The following is a 27,849-nucleotide window of genomic DNA, read 5'->3' on the forward strand; positions in this document are numbered from 1 at the left end:
CTAATCAATGTTTACAGTCAGGTGCCAAATTTCACCTTAGCAACTGACATGCGGGCTTAGGGGATAAAGCCTAAAATATGGCCGAAAGCACCTGGGCCTTCAGTCTGAAACAAGGACCTTTCTTGGAAAGGGAAGAGACTAACTAGGACTGATTTAGATAATTCAGTTCAGCAGAGGACGTGCACCTATTCAAACAGGAGGCTGTAAACTTATCTTTATTGGACTGGGTTGGAGATAGAAGGCCTGATCTAGGACACTAATTTCAAGAAATAGTATACCAGCTCACCTAGGAAGTTATCTGTCAGGGGCTTAAGAGCCCAAGTGTGCTGAAGCCAGCGCACAAACCAGTATCAGCTCCATGAGAGCTTTAAAATAACCAGGTCCAAGACATTGTCAGAAGTCAATTCCAGGCCCTCCTCTCAGGGTTACATAAATGAGGCACCAGATCTGTTATTCTTCAAAAGAAATTTTGAAGAAAGCTTAAACTCAGAGCTTCAGTTTTTATTTTTAAAAATTACCTCACTTATAAATTAGTCTGTGGACCACTATTTATCATAAATAAATGGACCACTATTTAGCATAAATAGGTATAGTCATAAATGGCAAATTAATGCTCTTAATGAGAAACTAGTAAAATAAAAAACCAGTAATTGGGACTAGGGTTGTAGCTCAAAGGCAGAGCACTTGCCTAGCATGCATGAAGCACTGGGTTCAATTCTCAACATCACATAAAAATACACAAAATAAAGATATTGTGTCCATCTGTAACTAAGAAAAAATTTTAAATTATTTATTTTTATGTGGTGCTAGGACGGAGCCCAGTGCCTCACATGTGCAAGGAAAGCGCTCTGCCACTGAGCCACAACCCTAGCTCTAAAAAAAAAAAAAAAAACACTAGTAAACAGAATTATGTCCCATCTCATCCTGAAAAATGAATAATCTCCTAATTGGAATAAATAAATAAATAAATAAAATGGTATCCAATTCAGACTTCTAAGTCTGAAGGGTGAGGTTAATAAGTCCTTGATTTGGACATAAGTGTTGGCTGGAACACCAAAAACAGCTACGTTATCAGGTAAAAACACAGGAAGACCCAAAGCAACACTAAGTTTAAGTTAGATAGGCTATTTTTCCTTTTTTTAAAAAAAGAAACTTACCAATATGAAAAACTTAAACGTAGAGATTTAGGGCAAGTGTTTCACTCCATAAAATGTTTATAGTATCAGAAGAAAATCAAACTCCCTTCTTTTTTTTTTTTTTTTAAAGAGAGAGAGGGAGGGAGAGGGGGGGGGAGAGAGAGAGAGAGAGAGAGAGAGAGAGAGAGAGAGAGAGAGAATTTTTTAATATTTATTTTTTTTTTAGTTCTCGGCGGACACAACATCTTTGTTTGTATGTGGTGCTGAGGATCGAACCCAGGCCACACACATGCCAGGCGAGTGCGCTACTGCTTGAGCCACATCCCCAGCCTCTGCCTTCTTGTTTAAAAAAAATATTAAGTAAAATAAAAAGATCCAAAGAGAGGGGAGCTGGGCTGGGGGCAAGGAGAGTTAAACATCACTAGCCGAAGCTTGCTGTGAAATATGGAGCCAAGGCAATTATTCACATAATTTATAAGGAGAGAAATACCATTTTTACAATCAATTATTAGGACACTTCAGGAAAAAAGCAGTTCTGAGGTTTGAATTATCTGAACTGATGCCTTAACTATCCACTTGATCTTTTTAATGTAGTACCAGTTTCCAAGGAGACCTCTAATGAGCTTAAACTGGATGTCATTTTATGCCCTCCTTAACGTTTGGTGTCAGCCCAGAGCCATGCCCTCTTAGAAGGCCACCCTGGGCACTGTCACCTGCTATCACTACTGCCCCTAGCAAGCCACCCTCCCCGCACACCAGCTGTGCTCAGTTATCGGGCAGCACAGTCCTGCCTGCTTCCGGTTATCACAGGGCTTCAGTCTGTCCCCTGGACACTCTCCAGACATTTACTTACCTAGCTTTAACATGAAACTGAGGGTTCTGAATTTTTTTTCCAAGATGCAGATAATAACAAGGGATAATTAGTACTCAGTTAGCCATGTTTTATCTTAGGGCACATGGCTAATGCATTCCTGTGGCCGATTAAAATCACCATTTTGGGTCCTACTCCCACATATTTTTACCTTGAAGACAAAAGCAGTAGGCTCTTCAGTGGAGATAAACATTTGAACCTGGCCAGCAACTTGAATTATGCAACATTTTCTGTTTCAGTCTTGGCAGCCTGCCTTTAAACCCACTAATAACTGCAATGCAAAGAGTCAACCACCTCACAAAATATTTTAATACCTTTAATTATGAGATCTGATCTGACAGCCAGACTTCTGCCAGAAACTTGTAAATGTGTTGTTTTATTTTTCCCTGAAACTTGTGTTTCTTGATGCTGCTATCTCCCTGCATCTACCTGTAGAAGTGCAGATGTTCTGTTGTCCCAAGGCAAAAATTTCTCAGAGATAAGGACCCAACCCAAAGGATTTCTACCCACTGTGCATCACTCTATTATTTCTAAATAGTACACTCCATATCTGACCCATAGTGAACCATGATACAAGGCAGTGAGCAAACAGAAATGGTAATACCCAATCCAACAGGTTTACCCCTACTGAAAGCCTAGGTATGCCTCATTCCTAAAAGTTAGTAGTCCATGGAACATCAAGGAAAGGAACCAACATCACCACCCACCTCCACATCCCCAACACAGAGAGGCGCTCCTTACCCTGAGCCAGCCACAACTCTTAAGGATAAGCATTCAAGACATACTCTTGCAGAATTAATGTGAGGATTAGTAGTAATTCATGTTGAGAATGTGGCTCACAGTAGAAACTTTTTGAATGGCAGCTGTTTAACTTTTTATTGCTATACCCCACCCACTCAAAGTCCCACTCACACTCCAGGAGGCAGGAGAGCAGAACAGAAAAGGCAAGGGCTCTGGAGTCAGAGGCCTGGATTTAAAGCCCAAGCAAGTTACCTTCACCTCTTTAAACCATTTCCTTATCCTAGGGCTCCCATTCATATGTCTATCTTGTAGAATCAATATTAGTCATAAAAAAAAAACCACTAGCTGAGCATTTGGCACATAATAAATGCTCAATAAATCACATTATTGTTGTCAATATTACTGTAACTATTAATAACTAGGCCTGAGAACGTCTTCTGTAGACTCCTCTTTTCACCATATAAACCAAACTGTCTCTAATACAACCTTGGCTCTCCTCCTCCAAAATACCATTTTATAATATAAGAATAAACAGATACAGTTCTGATTTTTTTTAACATTTATTTTGTAGTTGTAGTTGGACACAATATCTTTATTTATCTTTATTTACACAATATTTTATTTATCTTTATTTACTCGCACGTGCTAGGCAAGTATTTCTACCGCTGAGCCATAACCTCAGCCCGATTCTTAATTATGCCTGAACTTACCAAGCCAATCACCTACTAGGTATCTAGAAAATATCTGTTTCTACTTCTAGGAGGACCATTAGTCTCTGTTCTATGCTTCAATGGGGCAGCTGGATTTTTTGGATATCAATGTAGGAAGCCAGAGGGGTCATGAACCTGAAGTCTCAGATGTATGGAACTTTAAATGGCTTGAACTGAGCACAGGAAAAGCTGAGGAGGTACCAGAGAGATTCTGGACTAGCCCTTTTACCACCATCAAGGGCAGTGCATCAGACATGCCTCATCTGGCCCTCCTGACAGGCCCTGGGAAGGGAGGACTCTTCTTTAACACTATTCTTCCACTGAGCCCTTTTGGTTCTTTACTCTCCACAAATACTGACTTCTAAGCCAAAGCCCTCAGCCAATCTTCACCACACTTGACAAGCACAGCCATACCACCAGCTTCAGGAAACAGGCCAAGAAAAGAAATTCAAGGGGGAGGGCATAGGATACCCCTCGTTCAAAACCGGAGACAGGAACAAGTTCTGGTACTTATAACTGGAAAATCATAGGGAATCCTTTCCCCTCTTCTGTCCCTCAAATCAGGAGAAAGAAGAAAGTGAATGATTATTAACATTTGAATCTAAATAAAGCCTTTTTATTCCTCTACCTGCAACCGTAGGCTCCAAAGTTAGTTCCTGAGGACTACCTGCAACAAATTGCCACAAACTTAAGGGCTTAAAACTATGGAAATTTATTCCCTCATGGTTCTGCAGGCTAACAAACTACAATCGAGGTGTTGGCAGGGCAATGCTCCCTCTGCAGGCTCCAGAGAAGGGTCTCTTCCTGCTACTTCCTAGCCACTGGAAGTAACTATGTTGCTTCCATCTTACTCCCTCTTCACATGGACCTGTCTTCTCTTCCCTAGGCACCAGTCAGTGGATTCGGACCTACCCTCCTCCAACATGATCTATCTTAATTAATTACTTCCAGAAAGATCTTATTTCCAAATAAGGTCACATTCTGTCAGAGATTACAGGCACACATGATTTTGGGAGGGGGGTCAAGATTCAAACTACCACAACTGCTAAATCAAAATAAACCACCAACACCCAATGGGACAATATGGAGGGAGATAATAAATTATAGCACTATGGAATTATTAAAAAGTTCAGAGTCCTACTCTCTGGTAGATTCATGACAACTGAATCTGAGTTGGAAATAATGACATTCTTGCCTTTCACTCATGGGAAACTGTGAAGCTTTAGAAAGTATCCAAAGTCCCACAAACAAAACAGCACTAAATAAAGATCACTTCACTGGTCCGGACATTCAGCATACTCTGTAAAGTGTGGTGTTAGGTATAGATGAACATTCGCATCAGTTATCAGGGGCAGAGTAGCAAAAAGATGAAAGACAGCGGAGGGCACTCTCATTTAAAAGCATTCTCACTGAATTATTCGGGGACCAGAAGACGGCCATCAGCTTAGACAACCAAGCCTCCTGGGAAAGAGTTACCATTAGGTTTTCAATCTACACCCCACCACTACCACCAAATTATCCTTTTCTAATGATGACAATTTACCTACATGGAAATATCAGAATCTTTTTTAAAATCAAGGTATTATTTTAGCTTTACAGAGAAAAAAATACTTGAGATCAGCGTAAAGACTTGTGTACTCCCTCTGCTGGCTCCGAATTTAAAGTAAATTCTCCATGGCTTCAGGAGCTGAATTATTAATTTCACCAGACATCTAAAACACAAGGAGAAATATGATGTGGATTCTCCCCTTATGCATGCATACATAACACAAAGGTCTTCAAATAAATAAGAAATTCCTAAACATACTAAAAAACTGACAAACATACCCCTGTTGAGTTTATTAAATAGGGCCACTCCTATCATTTGGGGAAGAAGTCACTTCCTACCTCGCCTTGCCTCCTAAAAATGTGCCACATGCCTTCCTCGCTCTGCATTCATCTCTGTACTGCAGGACTAAGGTACATCTGGACACCCAGGTCCGGGAGCCCCAAAAGATAACCTGGCTTCTTCACCATATGCAATGACCCAGGAGAAGCAGAACTGCTAGAAAGACCACAGCCCATCAGAGAAGTCAGTCCATTTCACTGTGCAATATTATCCCGTAATAGTAACTGAAGCACTGCAGGGAAAAAGGCTCAAGATTAGAACATCAAAACAGCCAGTGAAAAGTGGAACACATGTACCCTAGAAAAGCCTGGCTTAAAACATACTCCAATCATACATTTGGGTTTTACCAGGAAAGAGGGCTATATCACAGTCCTCTACAGATGCCTGCTATTCTGGTTCTTTCTCCTACTGGGGAAAGAGAGATACTAGGAAGTAAAAGAGGCTTGGTTAAGCACAAAATAGTTAAAGACATTAAGACTATCTGGGCAGTGATGCCATCAGAATTGGGGTCTTTTATTATAATCACTAGGTTAACCACCTATTCAGAAAACTCAGCAAGGATACATCCTGGCCCTCAGACTGTTCTTTGCAAAGACTTCTTCCTCCCTCCTCTTTCTTCACAGGTGACTTATTTCCCAATCCATGGATATTAGACTTTACAACATCTGGGACTTATGCCCCAAAACACAGAATATCATGAACAACTTGGTTTTACATAACAGCTCTAATCCTCTAAGAGGTTAGTAAACTGCAGGCTAATGATTCTACAGTGACTCTCCAGACAGTACAAGTTTAGGTTGAATGAAACAGTGTAGTCACACAGAAGGTAAACTTGATTCCATCTTTCTCTTAATGAAAGATCATCCCCAAATCAGGTTTCCCTTCGTTTCTGTGGTGGGTAGTGGTGAGCACTTGTGAAGTTTTCAGGGAACAAGACCCTGCAAGGAACCAACCCCACAGGCAGCAGAGCATCCTTCCCATTTACTCCACATCAGAGCAAAAGCAACACAAGGTCAACACTAGAAGGTGTAACACCTTCACAGCTACAAGCATCAAGACTCCACATGTGACATAGGATACTGTGACTCAGGATGAGCCTCTTTCGAATCAGAGTCCCAAACAAGGCCATCCCCATGGCCTGAGGACATAAAAATCCAAAAAAAGCAGCATCACAAATGCCTTCTTTCCTGGTAGACAAGGCTCTTACCCTGTACTTGGAAATATTTAAAAGTCACAGGAAAAATCAAAAGAAACAGGCAGGAGTCGTGGGATGGGCAGGGTATGGTGGGTTGAGAGAAGGTTTCTTCAGGAAGGTGATCTGAGAGCACCTACAGAGAATGCAAAAAGAAACAGCCACTCCAGTTCAAGTCAGCCTAGAGCAGGGGAGGAGGAGCAGAGGAGCAAATGAAGTAAGAGCCTGCAGAACTGGAGGAGAGCGGCACTGACACGAAGAGCTGTGAAGCCACAGTGGTTAGCAGCAGACACTACAGAACCGTGGTGCCCTGGGCTTCTGTGGACCCTGCTGGCTGTGAGACCCTGAGCCAATCACTCACATGCTCCTGGCCTGTTGCCTCACCTATTAAATGAAGCAGGTAAATATCTTTAAGACCTCTTTCAGTTCTGAATTTAAGCAATGCACATGAACCAGCTGTAAAAGGTTACACAACCGTTCCAGAAAGAGGCTGGTCCTGTATCAGGCTCCAGGAGACAGAACTGAGGATCCCACATCAGTCCAGGGCCACAGATGTGCTCTAAACCAGGTAGATCTAGGAAAACCCAAGCTTCTCCCAAACAGACCCAAACTACAGAACTCATTTACAGTGGTTTCGCATCTCCACAGCAAGCTCAAAATGATCTGCAGAAAGCTAAAGGCCAGCTCCAAACCTTGCCCAACATCAACTTTGCCATTTGCTCGTAACTTCTCTGCAGAGTTGAGGCACTGAGGAAAGCAGAAGTACAAATGTGAAAAGGCAAAGAGAATGGGAAATAATAACAAGTACACAAAACACAGCCTTGCATGTTCACTGTCTCTCTCCCCCAACTATAATGTCAGCTCCTGTGAACTGGAACCTTACCTGCCTTGTGCTACCATCATACCCCTGAAATCTAGCAGAATACTCCCCTCAAAGGGGCCTTTGAAAAATATTAGTTGAATGAATGTAACAGGATGTGATGCAAATGGGTTAAAAAGGGTTTTCTCTTTGCCATCTTTTATTCACTAAACATTCACCAGTGATAACATCCACTGATACTAACCACCTTTGTATGTATGCTCTCCAGACTCTTCTATAGTAGCAGGGAGGCAAAGTGGTTCCTCAGGGCCCCTCAATTTGTGATGCAGGAAAAGGAGAGAAAAAAGAATAGGATCAAGTCTGTTCCTAACAGGCATGATGAGTGGATATGAAAGCAAATTAAATTCCATTTTCTTTCCAGCCCTAGAAATCTGGAATCTGAGGCACCAGCCATGGGTAAGTGAAGTACTCACCAGAATACACAGGCCTAAACATTCCACTCTACACTGTCATCAAGAGCTTCAGATGGACTGTGTCTGCTGAGTTTCTTTCCAGCCCAAGGAAACGACTTTTTAATGGAACAAGGCCTCTTCGTTAATTTCCCAAAGAAAAATATCTGGTAGATTTTTAAGTAAGAATCACAAGCAGAGTACTAAAAAGTTTAACTACAAGATGTTCTTCTATGGTGTCATTTTCTTAAAATAGAACCCTCCCAAAATCTCCTAAAAATAAGTCTGCTGTAGTTTCATTTCATTTTCTAAGAAGAAGATAAACACACAAAAACACACATTTAGCTTCTTTTTTAAAGAGTCTCTCTGCTATATAGGCTCACAGATCAAAGTCTAAAAGGGCCAATTTCTTCACTTCATAGGTCAATGACACAGCTTTGAAAAAGAGGAAAAACAGTCCCCCTAGTGTACTGCTGCTGTAGAAAGAGGAAGTATATTAGTTGAGAATCACTGACAAAGACAGTACTGCCAGAGGAAATTACAAAACAGCATTTTGGCAACATGGGCCAAGAAGACAGATTCTTCACATACAACCATTTCTGGCCCTTTGGTGGTCCTTACGCCAAAAGGTGAAAGAGGTCAAAATTATAAGCCAATGTGGAATTATTATGTCTTTGTCATTTTGAAATTTAAAAACAAATTTTAAAACAAAGTTACAGTTAAAATAACACTTTCTTAATCCAATATATTATAAAGAAACTGGCTGCACTGGTCGAAAGAACAAGAACAGTAAGGGCATAAATAAGCATCATGTGGCAGGTCAGCCCTCATCTTTTGACCTTGGCAAGAAGTCATAAGAACAAGTATTCTCACATGAAGAAAGGCTCAGACTCTTAAGAAATATGTCTCTGCAACAGCAGTCTTCATGCTGTATCCCACAGGACACTCGTGGCTACCCAATAAGATCCCACCCTGACCTGTGGGAAACAGAAGAGTGCAGGTGTGGACAGGGAGTCAGTGACAAGCCCTCCTGGGAAACGCTGGAGTGCTTGGGTCTTCTTAAGACAAGAGGAACCACGAACTCACTAGTTCAATTATGGGTGTACTGAGAGCAAACTTAATCTGAATTAAAGGAAATGTAACCTTTTCCCCTCATAACCACATCTGATTATTTGTTTCTACTTTAATGCCTGAGGTAAGGGAACTTGTAAGATAACCATCATCCTTCTCCCTGGCACAGAATGCCCCTGACAGATGCATGGTGACCAAGGGCTTCCTCTTTTTGTTAAAATGCTATCTCTCCTGTCACTTTTATCACTCTAGTAGTTCCCAAGCACTGGACTATGCAGCTATGCAAACATGACATATCCATTGAGCCTCCATCAACATGGGCCTATCCTCTGATATTGAAATAATAATCAAGGTGTTTTAGACTGAGGCAAATGTACTATTCAGGAAGGCTAATTTAAGAATCCATTACTTAGTAAATGATTTTTTTAAAAGGTCAATTTAAAAAAAAATAAGATAAAGAACAAAGACATCTAGAACTGCAGCTACTAATTACCTCTGTACTAATTAGCTGTGTGATCTTAGAAAAGTCACTAACTTCTTGAAGAATCAGGTTCTTCACCAATAAACTAAGAGGGTTGAACTAGACCAGCAAACTTTATCCTGGCTATACATTAGGATTATCTGAGAAACTTTAAAACAAAATAAGAACAAGGACAATGACACCACAAATCCACCAATGCTAATACTACATGCCAGCCCAATTATATCAGATGCTCTGAGTACTGGTGTGGTTCAAAAGCTTCCAGGTGATTCTAAGAAGCAACCATGGGCTGAGAATCACTGGTCTGAACTCCAATCTTCAAGTTCTCCTTTCCAATTCCTTCATTATTCGATCTCAGGAACTAATTCTGGTTACAGGATCTCACAATGCTGGCCCAAAAAGCCACAAAAGAAGGCCTACATGGGCTTATATGTCCGTGTGCACTGAGAGAGGTTAACCTGAATTCTAGACATTTTTAGAAGTTAAAAATCCCAATGCATAACTCAGAATGAAAGTAGTGTGGTTTAAATGCACATGCATGCTTCCAAAATGACTAATCATGACAGGAATCAACTCCTCAACTTGGACGCAGGGAAATGGGTCACGATTAGTTCCTGACCTCTCCCTTTTCCCTCTTCTTCCACCCCCACTAAACCACAAACATAAAAATGGTTAGCTATTAGTCATAATCAGAATATGAAACCAGCCCCAGTTTCAAAGGCCTTCTCCATCATCAAAGATTGGGAAGTTCCTGCATGGCTGCATCTTTTGATGAAGGTCATCTTACAAAAACTGGAACTAATTTATATCTCCTTTATCTTCAAGGATTAGTTGCCATGTGATATTCAGAAATGGAACTGATAAAAATATTTTAAAGTAAGAATAACCATAAATGTGTGCCCACATTAAGCTTATTAATCTTAAGAATTTCAATTTACAGTATTTCATAAGGTTTTAATTGAAGAGAAATGAGAAAGCAAGGAAAGAAAAAAGAAACCATCTCTCTCTCTCTCTCTCTCACACACACACACAAATTATTATGACATAAAACCACTTACGAGTAGGCCCAAAATCTCTACTTAAATCCTGCAGACTATATGAGAATATAACTGAAGCTCAATTCATGGCTACTTTTAGCACACAATATCTCACATAAATCTTCAAAAAAATAAAATTAAACTGTTATTATCTTTATAAACACAATAGCAAAAATGTTATTTGTGAAATTAAGTTATTTTGTCATCTTACAAACATAGGAAAAATGGAAATTTTCCTATTTGCATTAATTTTTAACATAAAAGGCAACTTTTAACTAATACATTCTCTGCATCAAATTCAAACATGCAGGACTTAATTTCAAGTGTGAGAAATTTGAAAAATATCCAAACCCCAAATCCATCTTCTCGAGTTCTATATACTCACCCCTTTCAACACTGTACCCTGAGGTTAACCCTTGCCATCCACTTGGAAATCCCAGTTTTAAAAAGCTATCACATTAGCAATACTTTGAAATGGAACTTTCATCCTTTCTGTAAACAACTCTCTGATCACACAACTGGCATTCCTTTGTAAAGCAATAATATAAGATCAAATATAAGATTCATAATGTCAGCATTTGTCTCATTTGAAAGTGAGACAGATTTGTGGAATAACATCAAAGCACACATTTTGCTTTAAAGTATCTAAACAAGACCTCTCCAATAGTATCAGTTTAAAGAAAATAAAGGCATTTTTTTTTTTAAACAAGATTTTCCTGAAAGCAAATTATGATACACCCTACTCTATATTCCTTAGTTTTTTCATACTGAGACTCCTCTCAGGTGCTACAAGTCGGTTCTTCAGTTGTATTAAACTGTCCTTATTTTATACACCTGGGAAGTCTGGAACCCACAAAGACACAGGGCTCCCCCAATGAAAAACGAAGGAAGGGACAGAAAGGGGAAGCAAGGACCTCTTTCATTAAAAACAAACCAAACTGCCAATAAGAGGGACTTATAATAAGCGATGTGTACCCATGACCACGGAGGACTCCGTTTTTCCTGGTTCTGACAAATTCCTATCTTAGGGAAAGAGGGCAGGAATGTGCCCAGGAAGAGCACAGCGCTGGATGTCAGCAGCTCAGCAAGGCTAGAGGAGTTAATCTCTTCGGATGCCCAACTGCAGGAAGTCATTACATCATAGGCCTTTCCACACCTCTCTCTCTAACACGAGTCCGATGCCTCAAGAGGCTGAAAAGGAACTGTAGAGAACCTCTCTTCAGGTTCATATATAGGAAGAAACCATTAAGGCTCAGCCCTGCATCTAACCTCCCTCTCAATAGAAGAGTAAAACGCAGGCCCACACCTGCCTCGAATAGTGCCAAAGTCCAGGCCTTGTCCGAAGCAGCAGGTGCGGCCAGTTCACGTTCAGGTGGCGAGGCTGATCTGTTCCAGGTCCCAGAACATTTCAGAGGCTCCGCGGGGGCAAGCTGAGTGAAGCGGCAGATACCTCTTAAGAGTAAAGGTGTCAGCATAGGCAAGGAAAGGGAGCCGGCCAGAAATATGTTTGCAATCATTGCTTTTTTTTTTTTTTTTTTTTTTTTAAGGGGATGGATATGCCTGTGGGAGTTAGCACCCACAGTCCGAAACTTGGGACTCCAAGGTTCTCATTCAGCTCCTGCGACCAAATGAAAATCTCTTTCCTCCCACCCCCCCACACACACCCCTTCACTCCACCCACGGTGTCCTCGCTGCAACCAGCTACAGTAAACTCTATTCCAAAGTTGGCCGCGGACCTACCTCCTCGCCGCTGTCCCGATAATCCAGCAAATGCACTCCAGCTCACCCTTCCTTCCCTTGTCAGTGAACCTTGCCCCCCACCTCCTCACCTGGTCTCGCCCGAGGCTTCCCAGGGAGACTCCTTCCCTCTCTGAGGCTATCCCCAGGTTCCCCCTGCTCCAGAGGTCAAACAGAACCCTCCAAAGCCTCACAACAGAGGCTCCCCTACCAACCCTCTCCCCAGCGCCCTTAGGCGCTCTGCGTCCGACGGATTTGAGGCGCGTCCGGCGCTGCGCAGGAGGCCAGGCGGTCCGGCTGCCAGCCCCTGGTGAGTACGCACCTTCCAGCCGGCTGAGCTGTTGCTATCGCCCTTATCCTTGAAATAGGGCACACAGCGCACCATCCACTCGTAGATCTGGGACAAAGTGAGCCGTTTGTCCGGGGAGCTCTCGATGGCACGGGTGATCAAGTCGGCGTAGGACAGGTTCCCCCAGGCGTTCCGCCGTGAGGAGCATTTCCTGGGCTGCCCAGAGCCCCCCGCCGCCCCCGGCTGCGGCGGTGGCAGTTGCTGCTGAGGTTGCAGCGGCGTCTGCGTCCCCCCGCTCAGCGTGCCCGCCGCGGAAGCTGGCCCGGACCCGAGGTCCTGCCCTCCGGGAGCCAGCAGTATGGCCGAATCCTCAAGGAGTAACCCCGAGGCCAGCGTGCCGCTCCCGCCGCCGCCGCCGATCGCCATAGCCGAGCTGGCCCGGCCACCGCTGTCCTCGTCGTCTTCATCGTCCTCTTCCTCTGGGATCATGGAGTCGGCAGCGGTCTCCCCCGAGGGCTTGGCCGGGCTCGCCTGGAGCTCTGGCCTCTGCAGGGGCCACGTACAGGAGCGCGGCCGGCTCTGGGGCTCGAACTCCGGGTCCAGTTCTACTTCCAGCGGAGAGAGCGGGACCGGGGAGGCCGGTGCCTCTGCCATCTTCGCCGCCTGCCTGCCCGCCCGCCTGCCGGCGGCTAGGACTCTCGCGCTCTCCTCTCACGCCCGGGCGGGGTGCGGCGGGGGAGGGACGGAGGCGCCGCGAAGGCTCGGGCTCCCGGGCGCCGCTGCTGCCGCCGCCTAAGGAACCGCGAAAGGAAAAAGAAGGAGAGTTGGTTATCCCGGGCGGGAGCCCAGTCCTTGGCGAGTCCTCGCCCGAGGGTGCCGCGGCTTCACGACCTCACCGCGCCTGCCTCCCAGGAACAAGCAGACCTGGGGACGTGCGTCCCGCGAACCTGGCGCAGCAGACGCCGCCCCCTGGCCAGGCCGCTGGGGAGATGTGAGCGAATCGACGGCCTCGCACGGGGCAGCCCCCTCCCCCGCCGCCAGATCTGCAGGTCTCTCCTGGGCTAGGTGGCTGGGCGGGGAGAAAGGGGGAGGGGAGGGGAGGGGTGGGGGGGGAGGCCGGGCCGCGCCTTTAAAGTGGGCAGCGGCCGGTGCTGGCGCAGCCGAACCGCGGTCGGAGCCCGAGCCCAGGCAGGCAAGCGGGCGTGCGGGCGGGCGGGCGGGCGGGCGTGCGTTTGTTTATGTTTCGCTCCGGCCCGCTCAAGTACCTCCCGCGGCGCAGCCGCCTAAGTCCGTGGCGTCTTAGGCTCTTCTCCCCTTGCACGGCCCTGTCGCCTCCGCGATCCCCCTGCCAACCCCTCCCAGCGGAGTGGCCCGAGCACCGGGATGGCGCGGGCAGTTCCCTTCTCTCCTCGCCCGCGGGCTGAGGAAAGGGAAGGCGAACCGAGGGCTGAGTTCAAACAGGCCCTTGTCACTTCCAAAAAAAGAAAGACGAAAGAAGGGGGCAAGCAGCCGGCGGGTGTTCGCAAAGGGTCGAGCCCTGTTTGAACGGCTACTTCGGAGGGTTTGTGTGGTTTATTTTCTCGCGGACGTGGTGTCCTCCGCCCCCTTCCCAGTCAGGGTCGGAAGGAGGGAGCAAGACGGAACATAAATCTTCCAACAGGTCGGGAAGTGCCAAGTCTCCCGGGCTGCCAGAAAACCCGGACCAGCACGTTCATCACCTCCTCGCTCCCGCTGCTGCCATCTTGACAGTTTCCCCCTTCCCTCAAGTCCTTTAAAAACACTAGCGGGAGAGAAGGGGGGCGCGCACACCGAGTCACGGGAGGGAAAAGGGAAGAGCCTGGCCCAGCTCAGAAGCAGATCCGGAGTCACCGGGAAGGCGGCCGCCCCGCTGCACAGCTCCGGCGCCTACCTCGGTTCCTTCCTTTTCAGGGACGAGGCGGGAGGACGCACAATCCCGCGCAGGTCCGGGGCCAGGCGAGGAGAGGACGTGCAACCCTGGAGAAGGAGAGGCGCTCGGGCCACCGCTGCAGCCCGCCCAAGGAACCGCCTGTCAGCCTGCGCGCCGCCGCCTTCCACATTCCTCCTCCTCCCTTCCACGAGCAGGGCGGCCGCGGCAGCAGCACAAAGTTATAGACACACGCAGGGAGCCTCAACCTAGAATGACGGCGAGCGGGCGGGCGGATCCCCGCCCAGGGGGAGGGCTGGGGCGGGGGCCCAAGTGTGCTGGTGTGCGTGCGTGTGTGAGTGCGCGTGTGTGCTCGCGCGCGCCTGCGCGGCCAGGCTCCGCGGGGCTGCGGGAGTGGGTGTCAGGGCGCGCGCAGCCGGCCAGAACTCGGCGGGCTCCAGCAGCAGTCCCCGCCGGGCTCCTCCTCCCTCCAGGAGCCTCACGGACAACAAAGCACAGCGCTGGCAGGGAAGAGGGAGGGACCCAGATCCCCAAACCCTTCTCTGAGCGCCGTAACGCGGCCTCCCAGACTCTGGGCGCCCCGTCCGGGCATCTGGGATCTCCGGCGTGCGCGTACGCCCACCAGGTTGTGAGCACCGCCTAGTATCCGATTCTCCTTTAGAACCCGACACCAGGTAACACCTTAGATAAGATGCTGATCACAGATGGCAAGGGTTACCTAGGCGTGGAAATTCTGACCCGCCAAGATGTTGGTGCCTGCAAGACTTCGATAAGCTGATTCCCTCAGATTTGATTAAGCACCAAAAGGTGTGCACTGAGTTCCCTTACCTTGGACACTCGACCACAATCGTTTTTCACTTTTTATGAATTTCTTGGCAAACAAGGGAGAAGAGTAACTTAGTACAAGCATTTTATTCCTCAGTCCTAAACGCAAGACCAGATACCGCACAGTTGAAAGTGGGAAACAATTTTATTCTAATCTGTAAAAATGACACCAAAAACAGTTAACTGCATTTCTGACTTTTTAAAGAAAAGTGCCTTTAGGTTTTAAAAAAAATCATCTTCGCTAGTCCTTAGGATGCGTGCTCCAAATCGTTCATTAGTATCCTAAAGAATGTACTACATGCAATATTTACACCAAAAGTCTAGCCACTTTGGTTCATAAATACTCTTAAAATAAAACCTATGTCATTGGAGATATTCCAGAGTCTAGGAGCGGGTCCGCAACATTGCCCTATACACAAAAAGATCCAGCAGCACAGCGTAAGCAGGAGTCCGCCCACCAAGCTGACTCCGGGCTCCGGGCTTTGCCCAAGGCCTGCCACTCAAGTGACGCGAGGCCCCGCCCCTGCACCAAGCTAGTTCGACGCGTACAAACAGATGATGTCATTGTCTCCACACGCGCGTGACCCCGGAGCTCTGCGCCGCGTCTCCATTCGCTGCGCCGCTTACTCGTCAAGCCACGCTGTGCGTTGACTGGCTACAGGCACCAGTCTCCAGGCCCCAGACGCCCCTCTCCGCCCCCAACCCCCGCCCCCCCAGCAAATAATAAACAATCGAGTAAAATTCGGAAGGAGGAAGGAGGGGAAGGAGGAGAGAAAGAGGGCGCTCCAGAAGGAGTCCTTCGCGTGCGGACGGCAGGAGGATTAAAAGGAGGGACGAGGGAGAACCGGAGAGGAAAGGAGAGGGCAGACCTGGGAAGGCAGGTCCCGCCGCGGTGAGCAACAATCGGAGGAGGAAACTTAGCGTTCCGTGCACGCCCGGCGCTAGGGCCCGGGGGCAGCGGGCTCGGGGCTCGGGGCTGGGGGCGGGGCCAGGCCGGCTGAGGGGGCGGGGACGAGGTATCACCGGCGCTGGGCGGGCGGAGCCAGAAGACACGTGCGTTAGGAGGGGTGCGCGCTCCTCATCGGCTCACCCTGGGCGCGCGGCCCCGGCGGCCGCGCGCGCTTGTTTACCAGCGCACGTGGGTGTTATTTTTAAATAGAATGTGGGGCTGGCTGCGCCGCAGAGTGGCGGGCGCTTGGGGCCGCCGGCTTTGGCTGGGGGACGCGGCGGGGCCAGCGTGGCGGCCTCTCTTAGCACTACTGCAGAGGCGGTAAGGCTGTCCCTAAGGCGCGCTGTCTGCGTAGCCGGCAGACCCGGCCCCGGAGCCTGACTGCTAGTTTCGGGCTCTGCGCGAGCCGCCACGGAATCGGCGGGTGGTAGTCGCCGCACGCAGCCTCTTTTCTCCCTGGTTCGCCATCTGCTTCGGCACTGAAGGAATAAAGCCGCCAGTTTGTCCTTGCTCTGGAAGCCGCGCCTGGCCGGGCCTCGCGGCGGCGACCCAGAAATTACCACGTACACACTCAGTGGCACACACATCTTGGCCGCAAGGTGGACTCTCAGCACCCTGCGTGGTCTGTGTCCTAGCTCCCTTGCTCCGAATATCTATCCTCAGTCCAAGTGTGCAGGTCTGGAGACGTAGGGCTCTGCCTGTATACAAATACGCTTCTACTTCGGGTTGTTTCTGGAAAGGGAAGTTTAGGGGAAGGGAACTCATGTGCTTCCTGGGATTGCTCCTTCGCCTGAGGATGCTCTTCTCTCCTTATGGGCCTGAGAATCCCTGAGTTTGAATTTGATTCACAGCCTGGCAGTGTAGATGGTGGTGTATGACTACAACACAGCTTCAGGTGCCAGTGCTAAAAGCTTATTACCCAGAGTCTGATGTTCAGCTTTGCATCAAATACCAGGAGGCTAGATCACTCAGGGCTTCACGTTGCATGCAGCGAAAAATCCAAAGAATTTTCACTTGATGATTTTAAATACAGGATGCTATTATTAAAAAAAAAAAATCCACTCTTGTTCCTCTATAAATCTAAGCAATCCTTTGTCATTATAGTGCAGACCTGCAGAAGTAGAAAGAATGTGTTTACACTGGCTGGGCTCTCAGCCATTAGATTTTTCACTATAAACATGTTGAGTGTTCATTTACAGAATGCATATCCCAAGGGCATTCCAAAAAGGGTGTGTGTGTTAAAGAGTCAGTGGATGCCCTAAGAACATTGTGACCCTCAGAGTGAGGAATGGGGGACAGGCACATAATAAAGCCATTTACCGCACAGACATAAGAAATACTTTAAAGTTAAATATTTTAAGAGTTTGAAAGCAGCACAAAACAAATCAAGAGTTCATACATATAGTGTTGGTTAAGCATCAAATGAATTGATCAAAAAACTTAAGATGGCAGTGACTATAAATATTTAGCTTTGCTAGTTGTGCATGTCACCCCAAAGAATTTACCCTGGTAATTTATCCCTATGAGTAAACTGAGAACACAGAGACTGAATCTCAGATTTTTCCCTTTTAGCCTGAAATTTTTGAACTTTGCCTTCCCTTTGTAGGCCTCACTGGTCTTTTTCTATTTCTTCCCACCTTTCTTAGTCTCTAAACTTTATTATTATACGAAAGTTCCGTAAGTTATGGTTATTGAGAAAGAATGCTAGCATTACCTTTTAGGTAGAATTTTTGGTTAAAACTTTCCCTTCTAAATAATTTTATATCCTATTTATTTCTACAAATGATTTAAGGTGGCAGTGGTTTGCTGCATTTTGTAAATTCAGTCACTGGAGGTATTCAAAACTTTCACCAGATAAAGCTGAGAACCTTTACCATTAGTTGTGAGGGTGGTTGGTAGTGAAAGATGCTGGGGTTCTCCCTCTGAGAGATTGCAACTCAGTACCTGTGTGCCAGCCCAGTCAGTTCGCCTTGCATATAAGCCAGTAGGGGCCTCTCTCTGACTCCAAAGCCCAAATATTAAGGACCAAGTACACTGCTCAGTTTCCCCTTGGAGTGGCTCCTGTGTCTATATCAACAAATTGTGACCAGCTGGAAAGAAATGAGGATCCTCAACACGCAGGTCTTCTGCTCCTCCCCAATCTATACACGCTCATTAGTCTATTTTTCTGTTTCCTGTCTCCTCTACAGACCAGTCACATGGAAAACTTCTTTATTGAACACCATGTACCAAAGTACAGAGTGAGCTTTGGCTTGTGCTTTGGGGTGTCATTCCAGGCAAGTTTCATCACCACCCTCTCCAAGAGAGTCTGGAACTCTGGTCCTCTCTCTTCCCCTTTGCAGACGTCAAGCATGACAAGCCCTGGAAAGTCTATCCTGGTTGTAAGGATGACTGCTGTGGTTCATTTGGACAGAGTGTATGTATATTTTGGGGGAGGGGGAATAGAAGAAGTAAGTGAACCCCAAAATGTGAATGTTTACCTGAAATTGAACTGGGTAGACAAGAAATTGGTAAGAATTTTGTTTTGGTATTATAAGGTTATGATGATAGTTAACCTTTATTTATCCCCTAATATGTTTCAGACCCTGAATGGAGCACTTTAAGACTTTGATCATTTAAGCCTCACAGAGGCCTTGTGAGGTAGGTTCAATGACATGGGGAGTAAGAACAGATTCTAAGGTTATGTCAGATTCCCCCACTTACCAGCTATGTGACCTTGGAAGTGTTATTTAACCATTGAGTCCCAGTTCCTCACCCATAAAATGAGACTTAGGCCTTCTAGGATTGTTGGAAGAATTGGGTTAAATGAGATTATGGATCTAAAGCATTTAGGATTAGAATAGTACTGAACTAAGGAACCTTTTAAAAATAGTGCTGCCCAAGAGCTATGTTGAGCCAACTGAATCAGCATTTCTGAAGGTAGGGTCTGACACTGACATATTTTCAATTGCTAAAGGAATCAGAGGCACAGACTGTAGAGACCACTAAGATAGGGGCCCTCTCTGACACATACTCCAGTGTCTGCCCTCAGCTCTGGCTGATTTGATCCTGCTAAAAATGAGGAACAAATGAGCTCTTCACTTCATCTCTACATCATCAGGCCCTCTTCTCTCATTTATGCCTCCTGCCTGATCTCTGGGTGTTTATTTGACTTAGCCACCCTAACTTGTACCTTCTACTCTTCAGTGGCATGTTGGAGTTCTTTCCAGTTCATGAGAGGCAATTTTTCTCATCCCTTGTAGTTTGCAGTAGAGTATTATGGGCATATTTATTCCACAGAAAGTGGCCAGTGCTAACAACTAAGTTTGCCTGCCTTTCTTTTCTTTTTTTTTTGGGTGGGGCAGGGTGAGGGTTACTGGGGATTGAAATCGGGAGCATTCAACTACTGAGCCACATCTCCAACTCTGTTTTGTATTTTAGAGACAGGGTCTCACTGAGTTGCTTAGCACATTGCCGTTGCCAAGGCTGACTTTGATCCTTCTAACTCAGCCTCCGAGCTGCTGGGATTACAGGTGTGCTCTACTAAGCTGGCTCCTGCCTTTCTTTAAATATTTAGTTAGATAGTTACAGGTGGACACACTACCTTTACTTTATTTATTTATTTTTATGTGGTGCTAAGGATCGAACCCAGGGCCTTGAACCTGCTAGGCAAGTACTCTACCGCTGAGCCACAGCCCCAGCCCTTCTGCCTTTCTTTATGCTTTCCTGTTTCTTCATTCTTGGGGACAGTTAACCAGCATACCCTTACCCCTACTCCACTGAGCTACTATCTTACATTCTAAGGAAGATTTGTTTGGAATAGACCACCGAGATAGGGGTCTATTCAAATAGAAAGGGAAGGACAATGGTGGGGCATAGTGGCACACACCTGTAATTCCAGCAACACAAGAGGTTAAGGCAGGAATGCAAGTTCAAAGCCAGCCTCAGCAACATAGGAGGCCCTTTCTCAGATTTCTTATCTTTCTTTTTTTTTTAAAGGGCTGAGAATGTGGTACAATGGTAAAGTACCCTTGGGTCAAATCCCCAGTAACAAAAAGAAAAATAAAGTGAAGGACAACAGAAGCACTTGACTTCTTTTACCTATTGATTATGCATTATTTAATCTTGATGTTATGGTTTAGATGTGGTGTCTCCCAAAAGCTCACATGTAAGACAATGCAAGAAGGTTCCAAGGAAAAATGATTGGGTTGTAAGAGTCTTAACCCAATCAGTGAATCAATAAGGATTAACTGATAACTGAAGTAGCAGGGTGTGGCAGGAGGCCGTGGGAATTGGGGCATGGCTTGGGGGTATATATTTGTATCTAGCAAGTGGAGACCTCTCTCTGATCATCATGTGTGCTGCTTCCCTCCACCACACTCTTCTACCATGATGTTTTGCCTCACCTTGAGCCCTAAGGAATGGAGTCTGCTGTCTATGGATTGAAACCTCTTAATCATGAACCCTCAAATAAACTTTTTTTCTCCTCTACGGTTTTTCTGATCGGGTCCTTAGTCAAAGCAGCAAAATAGCTGACTAATATACTTGGTTTTAAAGTACTTGAGTTGAATACAGTGGAGTAAGTATGTGCTTTTGCAAATACAAACTTGATGAAAACTAAATCTGATAAACAGAAAAAGAAGAGAAAAAGAAACACATAAAAAATGCACACACAAAAACTAAAGCTGGATAAAACTTTTAATTTTTAAAAATCAGTCATTGAGCTAGCAAGAAAGCAAGAAAATTACAGACCAAAAACAAAACTAAGGTGGAACTCCTGGATAGAGAACAAGCTCCTAAAACATCTTTCAAACAACTGTGTCCTTGAGTGTCCACTTTGACCAGTGTGCAGGATCTCAGAGACATAAGATATATCCTCAGGCATCCCTCAGATCAGAAGAATAACAACTTTCCCATAAAACTGGTACTCTAAAGGGCCAAGGTCAAGATGAAAATAAAATTAACTTGCTTTGCTGAAGAGGACCACAGAAAAATTCACCTCTCTTGATGCTTATGTGGGATGAAGAATATAAAAAAGATATTCTTTGATAATTCATGACTATGAAGTGGTTTTCATATAAGATTTTGACCCAAATTCATGATACCATGTGATTATTGAATAAACTTCATGAGTCTCAGTTTATAGCCCTCTAAGCAAATGTCAGAAACAGACAAATCTATTCTGAACGAGTATCTTGAACCTAGGCTCCAAAGAAATCCCCCACATGAAATTTCAAGAACAGATGCTCATAATCAAAAACACAAAACAGGGCTGGGGTTGTGGCTCAGTGGTAGAGTGCTAGCCTAGCATGTGTGAGGCACTGGGTCTGATTCTCAGAACTGCATATAAATAAAATTAAGTCCATTGACAACTAAAAAAAAAATATTAAAAAAAAAGCAAGGAAGCAAGGCTCCACATAAGGATAGACAGAAACAAAAGGCAAGGTCAGACCTACATAGTGGGTATGGGAATAAACAGATGTAGAAAATAAGTGTGCTTAATTAAAGAAATGAAAGACAAGTTTGAAAATGCAAGAAAGGAACTATTGCACCCTTTAAAAAATAAACTTTTGAATTATTTTTTAAAACTGAGTATTAAAATCCAAGTACTTCTTTTATTTATTTATTTATTTTTTTGTTTTGTTTTTCCCTAACCTTTTTCTTTCCAACTAGATTTTAGGTCCTTGAAGAGAGAGGGGCCAGGCTTAACATGTTATAGGTTATTGTTGCCAGTTGAAGGAAGTACTCAATTCTTTTGAAAACCAGAAGTAATAATGAGAGTTTGTGACAACGTTTTTAAAATGTAAATTTTTTTAAAAAAATTCTATGGTAAGATGCAGAAGACATGAAGTCAGAATGAATGCAGTGCTGCCAGCTGACTGGCTTCCCGCACAGGGCATTAGCTTCGTCAGTGGTCCTTCTAGTCCAAATCTCATTTTGAGAACACTTGTGAAGTGAGCGCATGTCCACATCCGCTTGTTAGAAAATCTATTCAAAATGCCTTGCAATTACTTAAATACAAGTTACTTTCAAACACTGATGTGGCATTTAAAAAAAAATCGAGGCCATATGGAAACGGTCATTACCCTTGCGTCTTACTGGGGCAATTAGGCACATGTGCTAATGTGTAAAGTTTTCTGGAATAGTTTGGTACTGAAGCCCCCCCTAGGGTAAAAGGGCTCAAGGGACATTAAATCTGATTATTGCCCCTCCCACACCACACCTGGAAATTAAGTAAACCTGTGAAACAGAAGGGAAACGGGAAAAACAAAAAGTTTGACCAAGTTTGCAAACGTGATGTGAACATCATTTTAAAATTCTCAAACTAGCAAAATGTGAGGAGGCTCCTGTATATGATCCAGCAAATTCTAGCATGGAAATATATGGAAGAGAACTGCCAAAGTCACTATGAAGATGGTAAATTTGAGTTTGAATGCTTCTCATTCGGGATGGTCAAACATCTCAGAAGAAAGTTTTTCCTTTGCTAAAGGAACTTGTCTCACAGTTCTAGTCCTGGTGGAGCCCCTTTTCCTGGCCCACCAAAGAAAGGGTCCTGGAGTGTTAATGGGACAGATTTTGTGTGTCCTTCCCTACCCACCCTAAGAGATGGCATTCAAGGTGTCAGGCCTCAAAACTGTTCCTGGTCTGCAGTTGGATTTACTCTGCTCAGAAGGTAGCTCTTCAGGTGTTAGAAAGGACTCCCCCTCACTCCTTCCCTACTCCCTGGAATAGTTCACATCCCTTTAACATCATGTCTCTTGGCCCTCTTGTGCTGTTTCTGGAGAGACAGCTGAAGCCTCCAAAATAGGTGACAGAATCACAAAGGGAGACATGTGAGGAGGAAGTGTCAAGGCCTCCAAACAGGAGTTGTCCGATGATAGCCTACCACCTGACCCTCACAAGCTCACGCAGCTGAGTCCTTTTGCAGTGCCGCTGCTCAAGTGGATCATCTGAAGGCCTGTTTTAAACATTTGAAATAACTTTTTGTAAAAGCTCTATATTGGAAATGAAGTCAAATGAATAATTCCAAATTGAACATAATCCCTGGTGCCCCTTGGCCTGTTGAGGGAACCCACCAAATCTAGTTAATTTGGGTCAAGTCTTCCTGCCTGCCACAGAGAGTGAAACTCCTCTTGGAATTTGTGGGAATTTTGCCTACCAGTAAAAAGAAGAGATGGCCCTTTCTTTCTACTTGTTGTGCAATAAAAATATGTTGCTGAAGAGGGAGTAGGTTGTCATGACAATTATGACCAAAAGGGTCCATGTGAATATATAAGGCGCCTAGAAAGAAGAGGGATTGTGGCCTAAACAGGCTAGCCTTTCTCTGGTAGACAGCAACAGAGACAAGGGCTTAATGGAAAGATCAGTGACCTCAGAACCATTGGTGGCAGTTGGCAGTCCCCCACATCTGATAATTCTGGGTTAAGTGACACAGTCAACTTCCTATTCCTTTACCTGCTACATAAACAATCAGACTGATTTTGGGGGAAAGCTCTGGCAAAAGAATTCTGGGAGGTCCATTCTGAACGAGAGAGCCATTATGAAAGAGGTGGCCATTTTGGCACCCCACCCTACCCATTTTGTTGATACTATCAACAAAATGTTTGTTCCAAAATAATTGATCCCCAAGTGAATAATTGGAATTGTATTCCTTTCTCAAAAGTAAAAAGAAAAAATTAATTTGTCTATATGTGTTTTTAAGTTAGTCCCTCTCTACTTTTTCACAGTTGTGTATGTTGATATTTAAATTGGCCTTGTCAAAATTCATATATGGCTGTTGCTTAACTTCTGCATTTGACATACTCAGAAAATGAGAACATTAGGCAGCTTGGAAAATTTCTTCTAGAAGTCTTTAATGTTGTGATCACAGAAGGACCATGCTGCACCAACATAACAAACACGTTTCTTTGTTATGCGGGGTTTCTTCTAAACCCTCCTTTAACTACTTTACCTGATTTCATTTACTGCTTGGAAACCCACTTCTCTTTCAGCCTCAGCCTTGGGGCTTCCCTAGGTCCTAGGGCAGTGGGATCTTCCCTCTCTTACTCTGAGCAACTTGAGGGCAAAGTGGCTCAGTGGTAGAGCCACTAGTATGCATGAGGCACTGAGCTGAATCTCCAGCACCATATAAAAAAAAAACTAAATAAAATAAAGATGTTGTGTCCATCTACAAATAAAAATATTTTTTAAAAAAAGTACATGACATACATAGAGCCTTGGAAGGAAAAGTTCACATCTTAATCCTTTTTTTAAAAAAAAAGCATTATTGAAGGCCCAGGTCAGGCATCAGGGTGGGAGAGAGAGCCAGATGACAGGAATGGCTGTTAGTCTTGTACTCTGCTTCTAACCTTTACTCACCCAACACTCTTGACCTTTCTGAGTCTTGGTTTCCTTCTCCATTAACTAGAAAGGCTGGACCTGAGGAGCATAGAAGCCAGTGCTAGATTCATCTGTGGCTTAGCTAATTTCTTCAACAAGAACTTACCAATGGGCTAGGGCTGGGGCTCAGTTGTAAAGCTCTTGCCTAGCACATGTGAGACACTAGGTTTGATCCTCAGCACCACCTAAAAATAAATAAATAAAGGTATTATGTCCATCTACAACTAAAAATAAAAATTACAAAAGAAAAACTTATCGAACACCTTCTGTGTGTTCCCATTTATAAGCAAGACTCCTCGCCCGTACCATTGATGGATAAAACACCGTAGAGCTGTTTTATGTTCCTATGTTTACACATTTGTGGGTGTTCCTTATTTCTTCAAGGTGTAGCTATTTCTAACCACTACATTTAGGTCTTTTTGGGGAAGGGCCATCTTTGCTGTTTCCCCACCAGACTGGAAGCTCAGTGAGGCCAGGGATTGTGTCTAACTAGTCTTTGCAATCTCCAGCACTACTGAGTAAATGTGAAAGGAAGGAAAGGCAAGGGTGAGGGACTGATCCGTGGAATACCCTCATACCTGTGATATTTCTGGGTACAGACCACAGTGAAGTCCCTGTCCACAGAGAGTGCCAATGCTAGCAGGCTCTGACCTTTCATGGAATCAGCAAATCATTGGAGCTATCGAAAATTACATTAATTTTATTGAAGCCTTTTGCAGGTACCTAATGTAATTATGGCCCTGATAAAAGCTGCCAAGTGCTCCTGAGTGCAAAGGAGAGAAGATATTTTAACGAAGTTACTAGACTCATTTGGCTTCTCATCCTGGAAAATCTACTGCTCTGGGAGACCATCATTTCTGCTGAGCTGGCATTGCTATGAGGCGACCGCTTTCTGTTGGTTTTTCTTCGTGATTTAGAGGTACTCATCAGGAAGATCTCATTTTCTTTACCTGGGCCCAGCTCTGGGTTCTGCTAAACTTCCTGGTAACCTGTGATTTATTATGGATATGTCCTACTTACATTTTCTTCCCATAGTTACCACCACATACCTCAAGTATAAAATACAAATTTTTCTTTGTTCAACTGCCTGTGATTAGTCAGGTGCCCTCTCTCGCTCACATGACAACCTTTTTCCCTCCTAAAAAGAAGCCTTGGACTGTTTGTTAGCCTGCCCCTGGGGGGTTCGGGTAGGAAACAGACACTTCCTCTCTGACTAACCTTAGTCTGGTCCCTGGCTGGGCTTGGAAGGTAGATCAGGCTGCTGATTTATTTTTTCTTTACTACTTCCCTCTAAGTTATCCAGGGGAAGAGGACTAATTTCTAGATAGAGATGAAATCTGGTGTTCAAAGTGCTGGAAGGATCTAAAATAGCTGGATGGATTCCTTCAGGCTGTTTCTGTCTACAAAGCTTGCATTTCTCAAGGAGCAGGGAGAGATCAAATTGAGGTCCTAAGGTAGGAGAGTGGGCCCATTATCTCACTTCTGCCCCCTTTCCCCTCTCCCAGTTCCCACCAGGGCTCACTACAGTAGCTGGTGGCATGTCAGGCTGCCAAACCAATCACAATCCTCTTCTTCCTTGTCCTCAGTTATTTAGCAAGCCTTCCAGAGGTGACTCTGTGGGGAGGAGACTTCCAAGATCAAATCATAGCCTGCTTCCCCCAGAACATCTCAGTGGCCCAGTGGGGTGCTAATGTCAAGGCTGTGACATTAAGACCTGTGTAGGGGGAGGATAGTAGAGGATAGGAAAGGTAGCAGAATACAACAGTTACTAATAGGACATTATGTAAAAATGTGGATGTGTAACCGATGTGATTCTGCAATCTGTATTTGGGGTAAAAATGGGAGTTCATAATCCACTTGAATCTAATGTATGAAATATGATATGTCAAGAGCTTTGTAATATTTTGAACAACCAATAAAAAAAAAAAAAAAGACCTGTGTAGGCCCATTTTAAAAATGGTAGACTTCTTAGGGGAAGGCATATGTCATCTTTTTTTCCTTCTGGGTTGAAGAAGCTGTCACAGCCTGCCAATGTCCTCCAAACATTGCCTGAAATGAAAAACAGTATCTTGTGAACCCCTGTGTTAGTATTTTTGAATGGTACCTAGGGGCCTTTAAAAATATGTTGTCATGAAATTTTTCTCTGCCAATGTATGATAAAATAGAAACACACACAAAAAAAAGTAGAACCATAATTTTGGGAAGAGTGTGGGTACCTTTTAATGTCAAAGAGGGCCTTCACATGCACAAAGATTTGACAAAAAATACCAGTAGATATATTTTATCTGACTGTTGATTATCCCCATTCTTGTACCCCTGGCTTCCTTTTCCTTGGGGATGAGGCTGAGGAAAAATGCCGACACTTGCTCCACAGCGAGGAAATTCTGCCTTAGTGGATAATGGGCTCGACGACTTTGCACTCTGCTTCCTCGGCCTATAAATGTTGTCACAGGAAGGATTCAGTTTGGGGATTAGACATCCCTTTTTAATAAGAGATGTGCTACATAATAAAGTTCTTAACATTTATTCTGGGTTTTATAACCAGCATCACCTCCCTCATTTTAATCTTGTATAACTTTGAAAAATTCAATAGTTGCTGAAAAATTAGTTGTCTTGAGGATGAGGCTCAGGATTTGGAGGATTTTTCTCCTGAAAGGATAAAATTTCAGCACTATCTTGGGAGGTGAAACTTGGGCCTGCCAATATTGGAGGCCTCAGTTAGTATTTGTACCATTGTTTTGCCTGTGTGACAAACTACTGTAGTTAACCAGGGTGGATTGGTCTACCTTGCAACCTGAGTCACATAGTATCCTAAGACTCCCTGTACCCCTGGCCACTGCCAGACTTCTTGGAAGCATCCTGGATGCTGTCTGACATCCATCTCTACAGGGGTCACTGTGGATCACCATTAACTCCTTTACTGTGGTTTCCCTATTCTTGCTACAGCCAGCTGCCGTTGTCCCTTACAAAATGGCATGTTTTCAGGATGTCCCTGTGTACATTCAGCCACACAGTGGGAGCTATCAGCTTCTCCACCAGCCAGCCAGCAGCTGGGCTGCACATTGATGGCAGCCTTCTCCTTCCACAGCGGGCCTCCACCAGCACCTCCCTTATCCCAGAGTCATTCAGTACCCTGATGTATCTTCACTTTCATTCTCTGTCCCAAATTCCCTTCATTTGAGCCTCCAGACTTTCTCCTGATCCTATTTTAGAAAACACTAAAGAAGGCCGAGTTTTTAAGCCAGCTTGTCTACTTTGCCCAATAGTCTATGGGAGGCTATGGGTACAGATTTGGCCTGTACCCAGAGCACCAGATTCCTTGAGAAAACTCCTAGTTGAGATCTGAGCCCTCTGCCTCCTTCTCCAACACTTTCATCCTAGTAAGTAGT

At 44.8% G+C, this 27,849-nt stretch overlaps 2 protein-coding genes across 3 annotated transcripts in view; one reads left to right on the plus strand and one right to left on the minus strand.

The window, feature by feature from the left end:
- The window catches only part of Foxo3 (forkhead box O3), a 122,196-nt gene extending 106,105 nt beyond the window's left edge, over positions 1–16,091 (minus strand). Inside the window, exons 1-2 of one of the 2 annotated variants that reach the window (XM_076858372.1) lie at positions 16,023–16,091; positions 12,456–13,214 (exon numbers count right to left, since the gene is read on the minus strand). In XM_076858372.1, the coding sequence (XP_076714487.1) occupies positions 12,456–13,076 (621 nt within the window). In that variant the 5' untranslated portion in view covers positions 13,077–13,214; positions 16,023–16,091. Of the gene's footprint in view, positions 1–12,455; positions 13,215–14,331; positions 14,577–16,022 lie in introns of those variants that run through there. The other variant, XM_076858371.1, reaches the window with a different exon arrangement.
- LOC143401873 (uncharacterized) lies at positions 14,582–26,336 on the plus strand. Its single transcript, XM_076859465.1, has 6 exons — positions 14,582–14,970; positions 15,746–16,045; positions 18,292–18,335; positions 18,445–18,518; positions 18,685–18,742; positions 25,180–26,336. The coding sequence occupies exons 1-5, from the start codon at positions 14,582–14,584 to the stop codon at positions 18,703–18,705; spliced, it is 828 nt and encodes a 275-aa protein (XP_076715580.1). The 3' UTR covers positions 18,706–18,742; positions 25,180–26,336.
- Positions 26,337–27,849: the final 1,513 nt, after the last annotated feature.

Source organism: Callospermophilus lateralis, chromosome 6 (assembly GCF_048772815.1).
Source record: "Callospermophilus lateralis isolate mCalLat2 chromosome 6, mCalLat2.hap1, whole genome shotgun sequence".
In the NCBI taxonomy this organism is placed as follows: domain Eukaryota; kingdom Metazoa; phylum Chordata; class Mammalia; order Rodentia; family Sciuridae; genus Callospermophilus; species Callospermophilus lateralis.

Bases quoted from the DNA above. Each gene is read 5' to 3' on its own strand.
- LOC143401873 (XM_076859465.1), top strand. From the start codon at position 14,582: ATGACGGCGAGCGGGCGGGCGGATCCCCGCCCAGGGGGAGGGCTGGGG. The intron at 18,336-18,444 runs GTACAGAGTGAG...TCCCCTTTGCAG, and splicing joins ATTGAACACCATGTACCAAA to ACGTCAAGCATGACAAGCCC. The intron at 18,519-18,684 runs GTATGTATATTT...AATATGTTTCAG, and splicing joins GTGGTTCATTTGGACAGAGT to ACCCTGAATGGAGCACTTTA.